This window comes from Nilaparvata lugens, chromosome 1 (genome assembly GCF_014356525.2).
Source record: "Nilaparvata lugens isolate BPH chromosome 1, ASM1435652v1, whole genome shotgun sequence".
In the NCBI taxonomy this organism is placed as follows: Eukaryota; Metazoa; Arthropoda; class Insecta; order Hemiptera; family Delphacidae; genus Nilaparvata; species Nilaparvata lugens.
The window spans coordinates 80,264,669-80,277,542 of NC_052504.1; the positions used below are offsets into that span (position 1 = coordinate 80,264,669).

Below are 12,874 nucleotides of genomic sequence, written 5' to 3' on the forward strand. Positions count from 1 at the left end.
TGTATACCTAGTGCAAATAGAATTTTCATTGTGGTTTTGATATAAATTTACTCAGGGATTATTCATTCCAATGAATTAATCTTAGCTACAATGCGCATTTGCAATCAAGCTAAGCTGCCTGAGAGATGGCCTCAGCTCCGAGGAGGGATTCGATCTCGATCACTGCAACAACGTTCATGATCCATTAGCTCGTTGCCATTTTATTTTAAGGTTTGTGCTACTCGTGTTTATTTCACCCGTCTTACGTGTTTTATTTGTATATTCGAAATGAAGCGTCTCTTATTATATGTTTTTTGCTTGTTTGAACTAAAGTGTTCAATTTTAAATAAACTATATATAGATTGTTTCTTTTCTGTTTAGGGATATTTGTAATATGAATAGAAATATAAATCTCAGCACCCTTTTTTGAATTATTTTATTACAACATTTTATCAAAATCACTTGAAAATGGCATCAATGTTGAAACGTGTTGTGATAAAATAATTCAAAAAAGGGTACTGAGATTTTTATTTCTATTTATTTACAGTATCTAGAATATAGACGACGGTTCAGTCACGAGAAAAAGCTCGGCCGCCATTACGCCGATGTAATTTCAAGTTTTTCTTGTAGACTGAACTTTCCATATTATTTATTAACCTGGTTTCACACCAGGCTATTCCACTGATCGATACGCTTTATAGTTATTAATTCTGGGGTTGACAAGAGTTTGTACACTTGTGAGCAATGTTGTTCCATTTTCCACTACATTAAAAAATCAAACTTTTGCAATCAATCAAAAAGTTGTTTTTGAATAGATGAAAGTTTGTAAAGATAAGAAAGAATTATTTGTGGTTATAGCATATTATAAAAATCTAAGCTTTGTATTATCAACAAATTATTTTTTTTTCAAGCCACGTTCAATAACTCAGCTTGGAAACATTTAGCCAACAGATATAATTAAGTTAAGATATAACTTGAACTTCTTACAGTGGAATCATAACCTATTTTTTGAACATTTCATCATCAAAATTTGGAAATGGAATAGTTTTGGGCCTAGCCTGTTGTTCCTTCTTAATCATATTTATATGATTTGTGATTGTATCCACAAATAAATAAATAGATAAGTAGAGGAGAAAATCCTTATAGGTAACTAATCCATTTTTACAACCATACAGTTCCTACATAATCATATACAGTTGAGTCCGAACATGTCTCACTGCACTGGTCCCCTTCTTCAGCGTAGATGGGCTCAGTCTCCAGAAAAAGCTCGGCTGCCATTAAGCCGTTGCAATTACACGGTTTTTTCTTGTGGCTGAACTTTTTAATATTATTACTTTCCTTTGCCTATTACCATGGGTAAGGAAAGTATTGCTTTCCAAAAAAATTAGGGTACCCTAATTTCAAGTTTTCTATACGTTTCAAGTTCCCCTCAGTCCAAAAACATGATTTTTTGTTAACTTGCTTTCACACCAAAATACCTTAATGTAATTGGAGTAATCTAGTATGGTAACTGTAACTTTTATGACATGTTGCTACATTAATTATTCATTTTGAACGTCTACATAAATGTGGAGGTTTGTGTGTCGCTTGGCAGTTTATCTAATGTTTTTGGGATTTGTTTGGAATAGGAGTACATGTAAGCAGCCGCACGAGAACGAGGTGAAGAAGAGTGCGAAGAAGGCGGGTCGCATTCGGATCGGGCAGGTGTTCAGGAGGAGTCTGAGCAAGGACAACTCAGGCTGCCTTTTCGGTCAGCCGCTCGCCCGAGTCTGTGAAGGAGAAACTCTGCCTCGTCCTGTCATGGTAATTGCCTATTCTTCCTGCTCTTGATATAACCATAGAGAAAATATAGCAGAAGGAATATCCCATGGTATAGGGCTTCTTACTGCCCTTGGTATAACCATAGATAAAGGATAAGCTATAAGGATAAGCTATATTTCTTGTCTCTGGTATAACCATAGAGAAAATATAGCAGAAGGAATATCTTATGGTATAGGGCTTCTTTCTGCTCTTGGTATAACCATAGAGAAAATATAGCAAAATGAATATCCCATGGTATAGGGATTCTTTCTGCTCTTGGTATAACCATAGAGAAAATATAGCAGAAGGAATATCTCATGGTATAGGGCTTCTTTCTGCTCTTGGTATAACCATAGAGAAAATATAGCAAAATGAAATATCCCATGGTATAGGGATTCTTTCTGCTCTTGGTATAACCATAGAGAAAATATAGCAGAATGAATATCCCATGGTAAAGGGATTCTTTCTGCTCTTGGTATAACCATAGAGAAAATATAGCAAAATGAAATATCCCATGGTATAGGGATTCTTTCTGCTCTTGGTATAACCATAGAGAAAATATAGCAAAATGAAATATCCCATGGTATAGGGATTCTTTCTGCTCTTGGTATAACCATAGAGAAAATATAGCAGAATGAATATACCATGGTATAGGGCGTTCATGTTGCAAATTTCAATGCCAAGTCAAGCCGATAGTCCTACAGTGAGTTTCACGTTATAATGGCAGTGATGAAAGATAGGAAAATTACGTTGCCTATCCTCAGTCTTGTCAATACCTTCTATAAACGGTAGCTGATACAGGTTTATTGATGTAATATTAACAATTCATTCTTGTTTAAAATAATCAAATATATTTTACCAAGCAATAAATTATACTTTTCAATAATTTCATAATCAATAGAGCTGATAGTCCACGTAGTTCTTTTTCTTGAATCTATATGACGCTGGTAGTCTCTCATACTGTGTCGTTCCTACAGTCTCACCCTACCAAAACCGTAATAATTAAGGCTGTGCAAAGGCTAAAAATTAACTTTTTACTGGTGATATTTTTCAAAGTTTTTCGATTTGTTTCAAGCTATCATAATTAAAAAGTTTTCTCAGGAAAACATTTTTTTCCGATTATTACTTTTTTAAGATATGTGCGCCTAAAGTTAAAATTTTGTGGGACATACATTTCAAATTCGGTAAGAGATAAATCCATGTGATTTAGAGGATAAATTCTTCATGGTATTGCTGATTGAATAAAACAAAAAATTCTGAAAATATATATTTTTGAGAAAGTTATTCAATTTACTAAAAATGACAAAAAATAACTTTTAGTTGAGTTATTGCTGGTCATTTATGGTAAATATAATAAGTGACGCTGGTAGTTTCTCATACTGTGCGGTTTTTACACCCAGTCAAAACAGTAATAATAGAAAGTAGTCGACAGTAATCTGCTCGATTTGACGAAATTAGCTTGAAAATTGGAACATAAACAACCTATAACATGGGATATCGTCTTATGCAATCTTTTTTGTATAATGTAACCTTGAATAACATGTTGGTTGGACGTGTTTGAATGAACTGTGTTGTTTCAGATGATGTTGTAACAAGTAACTATGTATATAACCTTATTGGACGAGTAATTTGATTGAACTGTATTTGTTTTTGTAGATGATGCTGCAACAAGTGCTGGCGAAGGGCCCGTTCACACAGGGCATCTTTCGGAAGTCGGCGAACGCGCGACTGGTGCGCGAACTGCGAGAGAAGCTGGACAGCGGCGACGAGGCCGTGGCCTGGGAGCACATCCCCGTGCTGGTCACCGCCGCACTCCTCAAGGACTTCCTGCGGTCGCTGCCCGACCCCCTCCTCACATCCGCGCTCTATCCACACTGGAAGGCCGCGCTCGACGCGCCCAATCCAAACACCAAACTCATCATGCTCAAACAGTCAGTACTCAAAAATCAAATTAAAATCCGTTTCCGTAATTTTATTTATTCTAGTGGTTTGAATAAGTTCTTTTTCTTTCTATTGACATGTTTGCTGTACCTAGTTGTTCGAACTCACTGCCGGCGCACAAGTTTTCTTTGCCGTTAGTGCCATTTTGTAAGTTAGAATATTTATTTTATCAATCTGTATTATTTTATGGCAAATAAATGAATTTGAATTTAAAATCAATCGAATGAATTAGATAGACAGATTTTATTGCAACAGCTTCTGACTTCTTCAGAAGCAATCCATTCGTCATAATAGTACAGTTAATACTATCATATTAGAAACATGGTACATATAGTACATATATTAATCAATATCAAAGTTCTTATTACAAATTAGGAGAATAGAGTATTTTTCATTTTCTGTTTATTGATTGTTAGAATTATTTTTATTCCAATCACTGTGCAATGATAATTACAAATTAGAAAATCAGAGTATATGGTATATTTTGTATTAGTTTTCATTCAGAAACCTTTACAATGATATTTACAAATTAGAAAATCAGTTTTTTGTATTAATTATGTTCAGGTTTATTCTATTTTCATTACTCTCCAATGCAAATTGAAACATTTGTGTAGCAAGGATTAATAAATGGCAATGAATTGGATTGAATTTTCTCAAACACCAACACTAGATCAAAGTTAGTTGACAGAATCTACTAACGTTTACACTTACACTAGACAACATTCTAATTTCATACATGCATTTTAAATGCATTTTAAATTTTCAATTGATCTTCACGTTTGTAAATTTGATAAAACAGTATTATGCAGTATGCCAAATAATTATTACGCAATTTGGCGATACAACCAACATTCCTCACATCTTTCTGATAATATGAAAGGTTATCTATTAATTATTATAAGTTACACTGTATTTTTTATTTAATTGCATCTGTAATGTCGAGGTTGAGTGGTAGAGAGGACTTGAAAATCCTAACTCTGCCCAATAAAGAATTTTTCTTTTTCATTTTCGTTATTTTGGGGAAATGTGCTTATTTAACTTGATGTATTTGTAAAAATGAGTTTGTGAATGGCGTTTTTGAGTTGAAAATCATGGCAAATAGAGATTAATTTACTGGGAATTATATTAGATCTGCCAGAGAGTATGAATTGTGAGGTGTAACTAAAAAAATGGCTGTTGTGTTTCAGAGTTCTGCAACAGTTGCCGAAAGCGAACCACTCACTGCTGGCGTACTTTGTGTGCGTACTGCACCATATATCGCGACGCTCGGCTCAGAACCTGATGTCGGCCGCCAACCTGGGCGTCTGCGTCGGCCCCAGCCTGCTGTGGGGTGGAGGCGGGTGTCCTGGGGGCAGTGGAGGCGGCGTCGTGGTGGAGGATCTGCGTGCCGTGCCTGCTCTAGTGGAGGCACTCATCACCAACTGCCAGTTCTTGCTCGGTTCACATGTGCCGCATTTGCTCGGTGATCCTCGCGACTCTGGCACTGAGGAGTCTGACTGTAAGTATTCAGTCCTAATTGCTAATGAAATGGAAGTGAATCGATATTGTCAAACCACTGATTTATTTATTTATTCAATCATTCAGAATTACACAACTTACAGAAAAGTACCACAGGCTTATAAGCCCAAAACGGTTCCAATTCTAATTTATACAACAGTCCAAATGTAGCTAGGTTATGTGTCATTTAACATTCTTCAATTAAACACTTAATTTACAATTCAAAACACACAAAATCAATTCTAAATTGAAAAAATACTTCTAACCCGAATTAAATTAATCACAATTAATTTATTGAAACAATTTGAGATACTAGTTTCCGTTGTTCCACCATTATAAATCTCTAGTAAATTGTATTAGAATTTTGACAATATTAAGTCGTTTTTATTTAATACTAGCAGGTAACCCATGCTCAGCAAGGGTCCAATTAAAAACTTGACAAACTGAAAACTTGACCTACTGAAATCTTGAAGGATTGAACAAGGCCCATAACCATCCTAGGTAGATTAAGAATGAATATTGAAAATTTCAAGTTAATCAGACTTAATTCGTGAATTTTCTATCACTTACGTGTATAAGCCAATTCTTTCCTTAATTATATTATAGATTGATATCTAGGTCCTCTAAAAATCAGTGCGAGTTGTTTTACTTGCGCGAATTTATGCATGTAGCAGTCTACAGTTAGAAAACTTCATATTTTCCAATAATTCAAATTCAATATTCATGATATTTATATATCATAGTTTGCTGTGGATTTATTATAGTATATTTATTAGTATATATCCAGGGCTACTTATTTTCTTTTTTGTAAAATAACACCATAGTACGCTTTTGAGTTTTTTTCTTATAAGAAATGAAAAACACAAATTAAAAATTATTTTCAACTGTAGATTTTTAATTTGTGTTTTTTTAATTGTTATTTTATAATAAAAATATCTAAAAATGGTACTATGGTGTTATTTTACAAACTAATCGTTTGTAACTCTAATATTTTGAAAAATATTTCGAAACTCTTCCATCATTATATCATTCGCTTTTAGAATAAGCTTATCTCTTGTGATAGATGATTGTCGATTGATATTCTCTACTATTTCATCGCTATTAACTCTTTGAAATGCACTATATTCTCTCATGAAATAAGCCTTATCTTCTGTAATCCTGTGATTTATTATTTGGATTGATCGTTTTCATATCTCATCACATCGAATTATTATCCAGTATTTGTATTTTCTACTATTTGAAACGCTATTTTAAAACTTGCTCAATATGATACTCTTATCCCTTATGGAATAGGTTCAATATTTTGTGATCCTGTGATAGATTATGTTGATCGACATCACTTAAATTTTTAGTTCTCATTTATCTCCACCACATCAAATTACTCAGCAGTATTTGTAATGAAATGTTTGCTTTTCAGCACTAAGGAGAGACGACTCGTCAATAGACAGTCTGGAGTGTTCGCCACCGCCGCGAAAGGACAAGATGTCGCTGTCACGTGACTCGGGACTCACCATGTCCGATTCGCAGCTCTACACGCCTGATGAGGAGGAGTCCGGATCCACCAGTTCTAGTGGCTACGATCCTGCCTTCGATCCCCATACCAAGGTCAGTGTTATCGTATATTGGCGAACTCTATCAATGATTCATTCACTAATATTTGTGAACATTTCCAATCAACCACATAGTGTACTGCAGCCTACTCAACTGTATTCTCATTGTTATTTGATATTAGTGAACTGTATGAATGATTCATTCATTCATTCATATCTGTCGAAATTCCCAATCAACCACATTGTTATCGTATAAGTGTGAACTCTATCAATGATTCATTCATTCATATATGTGAACATTTCCAATCATCCACATAGTGTGCTGTAGTACTCAACTCGTATTCTCTTTGTTATCGTATATTATTATTATTATGAGATATATCATGAGTTTTTAAAAATCTTACCTAACATAATCTCAGTCAAATTGGTAACAGAATTCAGAGTGTATGCATAGAATCGAATTAAGTGAACAACTAAAGAATTCTTCAGGAAAATTTCACAAGGATGGAAAATAGTTTAAGAATGTTGCAAGGAATAACTATGCATTTATAAAGTTTGTGTAACTCAGTTTTGCTAGTTTCATGTTATGATGATAAAATATTTCTATTTTTTCCCTACCAATCATTTAAATGTTTAGTGTTTTTTTTTTATTTTAATGAATAAAGAATAGAGAATACAAGTTTGTATATCATAACTAGATGTTTGAAATAGAAAAAATGCAGCATGGATTGAAATGAAAGTTGCTGCTGTTTCTGTTGACTCAGGATAAGAATGAATGAATTATTTTGTTGTTACAGGTGACACCATCGTTGTCAGTGCCGGGCGAGTATGTGCGAGTGTACGGCGGCTGGGAGGAGCGACTCAACCCGAACTTCTCACGACAGGCGTGGTTCCGGCAGCGGTCGCGACGCCTCAGCTCGGCGCCCAACGCCAACCAGAAGGGCCAAGAGGACGCCGTCAGAAGGAGTGCCTCCGAGGAGTCCCTCCTTGACTCAGCACCGCCCCCCACCCCACCCCGTCGCAACAGACCCGACAACTCCGCTCTCAAGTGCGAACTGTTGTCGCCCATTCGACAGGCCAACGACAAGAATGAATTTCCTGAAGACAAGTTCGGCCGACACCCGCCGCTGCGGAAGGTCACAGCAGTGCATTGTGAAGTGGTCGATGTTTCATATAAAGAGAATCCTCTTCATCTGTATAGTGTCAACTGTGCTAGGAACAATGAAGCAGACTCAAGTTATGCCAAGAATAATTTTGTTTCACCGAGAATACCTGCCGAACAGATGTATAGTTCTCAGGCAGCCTGTGAACAGAAGTACTCTAGGTCGAGGGGGGTCGACGCGCAGTACTCGACGCCGATAAGTGGTCATGTGCAGAGACTGAGCGAGAGTTACAGTTCGCCGAGGCTACACGACAGTTCGCCGAGTCACGACTCGCCCAAGATGCCTCGCCCGAGTGAGTACTACTATTCGACGCCGGAGGCGGAGGAGATGGAGAACGGAGGCGGCGAGTGCGAGGACTCGAGCACACTGTCCGATGACGACTGCACGCCACACGTGTCTCGCTCGAATTCGCGCGGCAACGAGGTCACACCGAAGCTGCGGCATCTGCCGCCCGTACATGTGGCCGACGCGGCAACTGCGGCCCCCAGCCGCGGCCGCCTCCGCCGCAAGGAGGAGCGTGCTGCCCACGCGCACCGCTCCCGCTCCCTGCCGCCGCCACCCCCCTACCGGCCGCCGCCTCCCGCCAACACCGCCTCCAACAGACGCGCCCCTATCACATCCTACTACCTCGGCGATTGCAGCCAGTCTCAACGCTATGTCGTCACTAGATCCTTTCTCGACGAGGAATCTTATGTCTAGTGTATCAACTGACAACCTACTTCATACTAATTTGATATTCAAATTATTTGTAAATTGCTACACCCCTATACAAATCGAAGCTTTACCGTTCGTGCTCATGTAAATTTTTGTAACTACTTGTACTTGAGATACAAATATATATTTTAGTACAAGCATTACCATGTAGACATTTAAGTATCTGTTCATGATAATATATTATGGAAACTATGTTGATTTGTTACCGGATTATTAGATTGTTTGGCAAGTCTACTTGATCGTGAAGAGCGAGTGGTTTTTGATTTTGGTAGGAATTTCATGAGAAGTGGTTACTTATCCAGAGAAAATTGTCACTTATCCAGGTCGCTTTTGCCAATATTAGTAATAATAATTTCGAGACGTTAGAATGTTATATTTAGAACTGCAGGGAATGAGTAATGAGAGTAATGCGCTTTCCAACGATGAAAAAAAAGATTATTGAAAATCGTTTCAATCTAGAAACCGATCAAATGTACAAACTGATCAAATTATTTAACCGTTGTTCTCAATACAAAATGACGAACATTTATCATAGCTCAAGAAACAATTTGGAATTTTGTTCTCAAGATACCTGCAATTTTATTTCCTTTACATGAAAACTCAAGTATGCATCCAATTAATTGATAATTCTTTTTGATCTCAAGTATTCTCTATTGATCCATTCCATAAGGAAATCCGTTATTTAATTGTTTGCAATTATTAACCCAGACAAAAAATGTCCAAGTGAAGATTTGGTAGAGGTATACCAACAGTACCTAAATTATATTTATGAAACAATTCATTCAGAGTTGTATATAGTGCCATATACGGTACGGTACTTCATTGTTGCTAAAGTAAAAGTTATTGCAGGCAAGTATTCGATCCTGTACTGTGAGTCCCTTGGTAAACATGCTTGTATTCCATGTTTTAATATTGTGATCGAAGCTAATTTGAGTTTTTATTAAAGTGGTAACATTTATTGGATATACCTATATCAAACTATTTGAAATTTGTTATGATAAGTTGCAGGTTTGAGAAAGGAAAATTGTTAATGAATAGTTTAATTTGACGTGTGGAACGCGTTTGGAGATAGGCTACTCATTGATAGTTGAAGTTATGCTATCAGAGGAAATTTTTTGTTTAATCACTCTTAATTTGAAATGTTTATACGTTTTTGTTTATTTTTTTTAATTATTCGAAACGCATTTATATGTTCAATATTCATTAAAATCGCATTATTTGAATTATTTTAATCAGCAAGTCTTCCAAGATGATTGACAAACAAATACTGTGATCCTGTATAAAAGAGAATTTGATTGCTTAGTTGTTAGAAAGAGACATTAGAGTTAGCTAATATGCTTGAAATTATTATTTTCGAGCCAAGGAATCACATGCCATACTTTATGAGAACGACATTCTGGTTGTCGAGTTGTTTTATATATTTTGATAAATATTGGATTCTATTATTGCAATTAAAGTCATTAGTAATGAAACAATTTGTATGAATAAATATATTTTTATGTTAATGATTTTCCCAGTTTATTCTATTTGTTCCCATTCGTGTTACTGATATTTTTTGAAGAAAAGTAGTATCTTCATTTGCCAGAGTGACTTGGATTTCACCTGAAAAATGAAATGTTCATCTAGTTGAAGTGATTCTGAAAATGTAGCCAATATTGAAATGTTTACATTAGGCTGGTCACACATCGATTAGTCAAGATAAGACTAGTCACGTTTAGTCACAATACTTCACATAGTTGCTTATGGAGTCATGTCTAATTGCAATAATCAATCAGTGTATGTTGCGTCATAAGCAGCAATGTGAAGTATTGTGACTAAACGTGTCTAGTCCTTGTCTTGACTAATCGGTGTGTGACCAGCCTTATCCATTCATACAATAAGGGCCGTTTGTACAGTATAGATTGCTAAACTCGATCAAGTTAATCGAGTTTAAGTTGATCTGAAAGTTTAAACTGGAATCGGTTTTCTCAGTGCATTTACTAATCCAGTTTAAGTTGAACTAGTTTAGCGTAAAGTTGGTAATAGAATGTCATCGTTTATAATACAGTATCAGGAAGGCAAATTTTACAGAAAATTTGTTATTTGTTTACAAACCATCAGTAAATTGAGGTTATGTACGTGACCTAAATAATTATTATCGTCTACAGAAGAATTAAAAATATTAAAAAGAGAGTTGAGGAAGACTCCCTGCCCAATTTTAACACCTGAGTCTACTCTTTGTGGCCAATTGCTCATATTCCTATTGACATTGTCAAACGCCTTTTCCCAATCGATGAAGGCCAAATGTATTGAGCAGTAGTTGAATTCCCGCCGGTTTTCTATAAACATTTTTATAGTGAAGACTGCATCAACACATGAACGACCTCTCCTGAATCCCATCTGGCTCTCTGCAATCAGAGCATCTGTTATATGCTGAAGCCTTCTATCCAATAGAGAAGCGAATATCTTATAGATTGTGTCCAAAGGCTTATCCCTCTATAATTTTCAGGGTTAGTTCTATCACCTATTTGAAAAGAGAGATAACTTAAGACTTAGACCATGACTTGGGCACACTATGCGTTTTCCAGCATATATTTAATAAATGTAGTAGTCTCAGATGTAGAATAAATCCTCCATGTTTGATAAGTTCAGTATTTATTCCATCTGGACCCGGAGCCTTACGTTTTTTAGCAGCTTTTATCGCACTCTCCAACTCTTCCATTGTTATATTTCATCAACGCAGCATGGAATACATTTTTCGAAACTTAGATCTCTCATTGAATCATCGTACCACAGGTTTTTATAGTGTTTTGACCATTCATCCATGGAAATACAGTTTATTTCAGCAGCATCTCTTCTTTCTTGGTTCATTGATCCCATGAACTTATAAGCCAATTCCTGGCGGCCAAACAGATCTTCCTCGACGGTGGTGATGAAGTTCTCTCATACTGATTGATGAGCTCGCCTAACAACAGATCTGGCATGATTTCGGGCTTGACAATATAGACGTTTGTACAAACTTTACTTTTGATTTTGGCAATAAATACTTTCATACTTTCAAACGCTGTTTTTCTTGAACTGCTTGTCTCAACTCCTCATTCCATATTTTCAAGCCTTTTCTTTTTTGTAGCTTCCTTCTCATGCCAACTGCTTCGGCAGCAGCTGATTTTATTGCAGTACTAATATTGTTCCATTCTTTTTCAGTTGGTATTTTCATTAGTTTCTCTGTAACTCGTCTTTCATAAAAGTCTTTCATCTTGCAAAAGAGACACTTTGAAAACTTCATCAACATCTTGAGTTCCGAGAGCGCTTCCATCTCTTCCAAAAATCAATTTTGCCGACTACCATGAAATTATCTGAGTTCAAATCAAACCCTCTGAAAACTCGAACATCCCTCATCTGACCTAGCTACTGGCCTATTGCAAGTTACATTCAAATACATTTCTATAATACTTATAGTTACCCAGGAATTTTATTTTAGATGAAAGAAGGATTCTCTTATTGATCTCGTGGTATTTAGTCTGGATTAGGAGTTAACAGACTCATGTGCAACTGGGTGTAAGTCTCTAAAGGCCATGGCTGCATACAAACAAAGAGCAACAGCGGAACCAATTCAGCAGAAGCTGGAGAAATGATAATTGATTCAAGGGAAAAGCGCCTTACTTCTATAAAAGATAGAAGAAAAGATAAAATATAAAGATAGGAAATAGTAGAAAAGATATTTCTACATTTGGGAAAGCAACAAAAGCTATTTGGTCGTTTTAATAAACAAACCTTTTGTTTTCTCAAGTAAATTTTGACCGAATTTCCTCATTCTTTACACACAGATTCTGCAACGGACACTTCTGAAGTTTTAAAAAGATCCTCCCAACTAACTCTCTACCAAATGAATGGTATAAGAAGATAATTAATATATCCAAGGGAACCAATTATCCTCTAGATGATGGAAATAATGAAGAAGACGCTCCTGAAGAAGAATCCGATGCTGAAAACATTGGGGTGTATGAATTTCCCGAAAATCAGAACAGTACCATGTAACATTCCAGAGTCTTGATTATGAGAAGAAACGTGTTCAAGAAGAAAATATCATCTTTAATTGTTCACTTCCAAATGACATTTTTCAGATCTTTATTACCTACTTATTAATTATCCAATATCATGAGCAATATATTATCATTATCACTACTCTTGATACGGGTTTTTCATCATTTTATTGAACCTCTGAACATGTAACAACCAGGGTTATGGAAA

General features: G+C 36.0%; 1 protein-coding gene across 1 annotated transcript in view; it reads left to right on the plus strand.

Annotated features, from left to right (window-relative positions):
• LOC111049360 overlaps nt 1-10,152 on the plus strand; it is a 443,105-nt gene extending 432,953 nt beyond the window's left edge. Inside the window, exons 12-16 of the mRNA XM_039444636.1 lie at nt 1,611-1,782; nt 3,436-3,710; nt 4,908-5,218; nt 6,635-6,822; nt 7,565-10,152. Of these exons, the coding sequence (XP_039300570.1) occupies nt 1,611-1,782; nt 3,436-3,710; nt 4,908-5,218; nt 6,635-6,822; nt 7,565-8,629 (2,011 nt within the window). The 3' untranslated portion in view covers nt 8,630-10,152. The remainder of the gene's footprint in view (nt 1-1,610; nt 1,783-3,435; nt 3,711-4,907; nt 5,219-6,634; nt 6,823-7,564) is intronic.
• The last annotated feature ends 2,722 nt before the right edge of the window (nt 10,153-12,874 follow it).